The following is a 6,000-nucleotide window of genomic DNA, read 5'->3' as shown; positions in this document are numbered from 1 at the left end:
ACCTAACGACAGATTGACGGCGATTCTGATTATTCCTCTGACCTCCTGAGAACGCCTCACATACCCAATAGTTATGAATTCTTGTATTTTGATTATGTACACCTATAATGAGTAAACGAGAACCAGTTATATGCCCTTTATGATTCCAAACCCGATCTTTTTCTGAAACCGTTTTAAATCCTCTTTTATTTTATTGCAACTGGCTCGCGTATAAAATGCTGAAACCGCAAAATTAAGGATGCAGGTTTACCAACCTGGAGCGCTGGTCAGAAAAATAGGGCTGCGCCGCCATGTTTGTGCGGGGCATCGTTCCAAAGACACGCAGACGTTTCTGGGGCCAAAGACGTCATGACGCGCGGGCGTGCTTCCATTGACCTTTCACCCCGGTGATGAGAGTGCCCGGATGCGGAGCTGCTCTGTGGCTGCTGAGAGTTGCTGAATGAGGGAGAAGATGCCACTTCCCGTTCAAGTGTTAAATTTTCAGGTAAAAAGCCCCGCTGCCGTCCGATCAAAGGGTAGATTATAGTGCGGTGGGAAGAGGAAAGGAGGGTCTCCATGTGAAGTAATAAGAAGGGATTGTGCCGTGGCGAACGATGCTGAACTGAGGGGAACATGACAGTTGGTTGCTGGCTGATAGAGCCAGAATGAACCTGTTACCAAGGCACCTTTTGCTGTTTCTGCGCTGTGGATGCGCACGGTTTTGCTCTGAGTCCCGAACCTGAGTGCTTGAGACCCCAGAATCTAGTTTTGGTTCGTCTTAACCTGCTTTACCAGATAGAGCCTGGAGAAAGTGTTGCCTGAGAATGGGCCTAAAGGTACAGGCTTCCTGGCTGAGCTCCTGCATCCTGGAATAGAACCTTAAAGCTACGGTATTTCTTGTCCACAGTTTTATATGGCTTAGTGTTCAATGTAATTTAAGAAAGACGGTGATGTAGTGGTAATGTCACTGGACTGCTGGCTAAGGCTGTGGGGGCACAGGATCAAATCCCTCTGTTACAGCTGGTGGAATTTAAATTCAATTAATAAATTCAATTGATTAATAAAAAATTCTGGAATTAAATAGCTAGTCTGATAATGGTGAACATGAAACTATCATTAATTGTTGTAAAAACCTAGCTGGTTCACTAATGTCCTACCTGGCCTGGCCTACATGTGACTCTAGATCCAGAGCAACATGGTTGACTCTTAACTGCCCTTTGAAATGGCCTAACAAAGACTAGTGACCAGTTCCAGGCCAATTAAGGATGGGTGACAAATGCTGACCTTGTCAGCGACGCCCACACCTCATGAATCTATTTGAAAAAACTAATTGCCCTTTTTTTGTTTTCTCTGTTTAAGAGACGCTAAATATTATGACTCATGTAAGGTATCCTAGATCATGGAAGTCCCCTGCGAAATGCCTAGTAAAATCCATGAAATATTTTGTAATGTGGGATAATTGACTGAGGAATGTGCTAAGTGTGATTACATTTTCTGACATAAGATTACCTAAATATGCCCACTTGTGTCATTTGGCATTGTGCCCTTATTAAATTAGTTCTATGCTGAGAATTTCTTTTAACACAATTTCAAAACCTCTCTTTATAATGTAAACAATGTGCATGGTTGTCACTGAAATGCAAAAACAATTGTATTTTTGGCTTTGTAATTTAAACTGTGAATATCTTTATATTTAATGAGACTGCCGTGTTTTGCATCTATATTTTTGGGCTAAGGTGTTTAACCTGTTTAACAAAGCTCTCTTACTTCCCCACTTTGCTGTTGAATTTATGAAGAACAAGTAGGTAGTTGAAAAGGGGATCCTGCTACTCAAAATGGAGCAAACTGCAAGCCTATCTGGAGTTTGAATATAAATTTTCAGTCAGGCTTTATTCTTGGAATTTGTTGCTAATATCGTGTAGTGGTATTGAAGTGAAAACTTTTGTCCTGGACAGTTTTTATTGGATAAGCAACTATTTCTCCTAATTATTCTGTTGAACAGGGATGGAAGGAATTGTTTGTTTTTTAATAAATGCAACTCTCTCGTTATATGTCTAGAAATAAAGTCAGTGTTAAAATATTTTGTAGGAATGTGTAGCCGTTTTACTTCCCATCGCATCTAATAGGTCTCTGCTATGTCGGTGTGTCACTGTCTTCCAGTTCCATACCTTTCTCTGCCAAAACTTCCCATTCAAATCCCTCCAGCTTGGGCCTTGCCAATGTCATGAATGACATCATCTGTTACTGAGATACCTTTTCCTCTAGTGTTTAATATGGTTAATAAGGCCAACCATTAATGTGTGTTTTCCACATCCAGCTCCACGGAAGTCCCATGGTTCCATTCCTATCAATCCAACTGCAGTCAGTGCATCTCTAGCAATTACTTTTCTTCCCTCCCTCATATTGCCACCTTTGAGGCCCCTAACAATCCATCTTTGGTTCTCTCATTGTCCTTTTCTAAACACTGGGCCTTGGTAATATCATCCATAGGCAAAGCATCAGCTTTCACATAGAAGTTGATGATAGCAAGATCTACCCCTAGTGTACTTCTCTCGACTGTCTCCATGCCGTCTGACATCCAGGATTAATCATTATTTCCTTTAGCTCAACTTTAAGAAGACTGAAGCCATTAGTTATAGCCCCCACCACAAATTCTACATGCTTGCCATTGATTATGGCAATGTTTGCTATCTACTATGGTTAGTGTCTCAGGCTGAAGCAGCAGGACCACTTTTTCTACCGGCTACCTGCTTGCAGGCCTGTGATTTTGTTTGTCACGGACTTTTGTTTTAAATTAAAGTTTTTTTTCTATCATCTAGGGTACTTACTTTCATCTCCACAATATTAAATCATGCTATGATCTGGGCCCACTACCTAATCCAACACGATATTTGAAACTCTTTGAAACCCCTTCCCTAAACCTTGGCCTTTGCACTTCTCTCAAATCATCTTTTCGACGGACCTTGTTCTTCCCTCCTATCTCTTCCTTCTGTTCTCAGTGACTTTTCTCATTTTATTTATTTGTGAAGGGTGTGGTTTTTTCACATTAACTTGATATTATGGCTGTTCAGATGCCTCATGATTTAAAGTGGGATATATTGTAGAGAAAGTTTATTGCAACGTTCTCAGAAGGAAACCATAGACAACTAATGTTTAATGCTACTGAAGTGGGGTCTTGAACAACTTTAGTGACTATCTCAACAGTTTAGCTACTAAACATTTAACAGCACAGCATATTGTGTAAGAGTGACAAGAATACCTCTTGAATTTGTGGTTGTCTACCCCTCTAACTAGTACTATCAGATATTAAATGAAAAAAAGGTTATTTTAAAAAATGGCAATTCTCGCTCCTTATATGGCATGTAAAGAGTGATCATCAAATCAACTTATGTTTATATAACACCTTTACTGTAATGAAAGGTCCCAAAGCGCTTCAGAGGAGCTTTATAAAACAAAGTGTGACACTGAGCCATATAAAGAGATATTAGGTCGATGACCAAAAGGTTAGTCAAAGAGGTATGTTTTAAGGAGTTTCCTAAAGAAGGAAAATGAAGTAGAGAGGCAGAGTGGTGTAGGGAAGGTATTCCAGAGCTTGGGGCCTAGGCAACTGGAGGCATGGCCACCAATGATGGAAGGAGCATAATTGGGAATACATGAGAGGCCAGAATTTGGGGAATGCAGATATTGTGGATGGTTATGGGGCTGGAGGAGATTAGAGAGGTAGGGAGGAGTATGGCCAAGGAGGGATTTGGAAACGAGTGAGAATTTTAAAATCAAGATGCTGCTTGATCGGGCACAAATGTAGGTCAGCGAGCTCAGGGGTGATCGGGGACTGGGACTTGCGGGTTTATACACGGGAAGCAGAGTTTTGGATGGCCTCAAGTTTATGGGAGCTAGAATGTGGGAGACCTGCCAGAAATGCATTGGAATAGCCAAGTCTAGAAGTAACAAAGGCACAAATAAGGGTCTCAGCAGATGAGCTGAGACAGGAGCAAAGTCAGGCAATGATATGGGAGTAGAAATTGGCAGCATTAGTGATGACATGAAGATGAGGACGGAAGCTCATCTTGGGATCAAATGTGGTGATGAACAGATTGGCTTAATCTCAGACTGTTTGCCAGGGTAGCCAGGGAATGTATTTTGGAGGAACTGAAAACAATGGCTTCAGTCTTCCCTATATTTAATTGGAGGAAATTTCTGCTCATCCAGTACTATGTGGTGGATAAGCGGTCTTGTAATTTAGCAACAGTGGAGGAGTCGAGAGAGATGGTGGTGAGGTAGAGCTGGTGTCATCAGCGTACATGTGAAAATTAACGCTATGCCTTTGGATGCTGCCACTGAGGGTGGAAAGTGTAGAACAGAGACTATATTTGATATAAATGAAGATTTAAACCTACTTCAAACTTAATTATTGAATATATTTTGTTTCTATGGTTTTAGAGGGGGAGGCAGTGGCAAAGTGGTAACGTCACTAGACTAGTAATCCAGAGACCCAGGCTAGCACTCTGGGACATGCGTTCAAGTTCCACCATGGCAGCTGGTGGAATTTAAATTCAAATCTGGAATTAAAAAGCTAGTTTAATAGTGACCATGAAACCATTGTTGATTGTCGTAAACACCCATCTGGTTCACTAATGTCCTTCAGGGAAGGAAATGGCTGCCCTTACCTGGTCTGGCCTACGTGTGACTGCAGATCCACAGCAATGTAGTTGACTCTTAAATGCCCTCTGAAATGGCCTACACAAGCTACAAAGTCTAAAAGGAATAATGCAACTGGGTGGACTGCCTGACATTGACCTAGGCACCGAAAATGACAACAGCCCTGTCGACACTGTAAAGTCTCAGAAATGACCTAGTAAGTCACTCAGTTGTATCATACTGCTACAGAGAAGTGAGAAAGGAAAGAAACCAGACAGATGACAAGGAATTAAACTAGGCACCGGAAATGACAATGGCAAACCCAACCCTGTCAACCCTGCAAAGTCCTTCTTACTAACACCTGGGGGCTTGTGCCAAAATTGGGAGAGCTGTCTCCTAGACTACTCAAGCAACAGCCTGACGTAGTCATACTCATGGAATCATATTTTACAGACAATATCCCAGGCATCACTATCCCTGGAATGCCATGTCCCAATGACAGGACAGACACACCAGAGGTGGCAGCACAGTTGGGGAGGAGTTGCCCTGGCGGTTCTCAACATCGTCTCTGGACCCCATGAAGTCTCATGGCATCGGGTCAAACATGGGCAAGGAAACTTCCTGTTGATTACCACCTACCGCGCCCCCATCTGATGAATCAGTAGCCCTCCGTGTTGAGCGCCACTTGGAGGAGGCAGCGAGGGTGGCTAGGGCACAGGATGCGCTCTGGGCGGGGGACTTCAATGTCCATCACCGAGAGTAGCTTGGTAGTGTCACTACTGACAGAGTTGGCCGAGTCCTTAAGGGCATAAATGCTAGACTGGGTCTTCAGGTGGTTAGGGAACCAACAAGAGGGAAAAGTATACTTGACCTCACCCTCACCAATCTACCTGTCATGGATGCATCTGCCCATGACAGCTCATGGGCGTGACCACCACACAGCCCTCGTGGAAACGAAGTCCCTTCTTCACATTGAGGATACCCTCCATGTTGTGTAGCACAATGCCATGCTAAATGGGATAGATTTCAAATAGATATGACAACACAAAATTGAGTAACAGTGATGTGCTGGGGGCCATCAAAAGCAGCAGAATTGTATACAAACACAGTCTGTAACCTCAAGGCTCAGCATAACCCCACTCTACTGTTACTATTAAGCCTGGGTTGATCAGCCCTGGTTCAGTAAAATGTGCAGGAGGGCATGCCAGCAGCAGCACTAAGCATACCTAAAATTGAGGTGCTAATCTGGTGAGGCTATAATACAGGATTACTTGCATGCCAGACAGCGGAAGCAGCATGCAATAAACAGAGCTAAGCGATCCTATACCAACGGATCAGATCCAAGCTCTGCAGCCCTGCCACATCCAGTCGTGAATGGTGGTG

At 43.1% G+C, this 6,000-nt stretch overlaps 1 protein-coding gene across 1 annotated transcript in view; it reads left to right on the top strand.

Moving 5' to 3' along the window:
- The first annotated feature begins 376 nt into the window (after positions 1-376).
- Positions 377-6,000, top strand: part of gps1 (G protein pathway suppressor 1) — a 64,521-nt gene continuing 58,897 nt past the window's right edge. Inside the window, exon 1 of the mRNA XM_078570978.1 lies at positions 377-484. Coding sequence (XP_078427104.1) covers positions 440-484 — 45 coding nt within the window. The 5' untranslated portion in view covers positions 377-439. The remainder of the gene's footprint in view (positions 485-6,000) is intronic.

The sequence above is a fragment of the Cetorhinus maximus genome, chromosome 24 (genome assembly GCF_964194155.1).
Source record: "Cetorhinus maximus chromosome 24, sCetMax3.hap1.1, whole genome shotgun sequence".
NCBI classification, from domain to species: Eukaryota; Metazoa; Chordata; class Chondrichthyes; order Lamniformes; family Cetorhinidae; genus Cetorhinus; species Cetorhinus maximus.
Note: the sequence above shows the minus strand (reverse complement) of the source record. Positions and strands in the feature narration are given on the sequence as shown.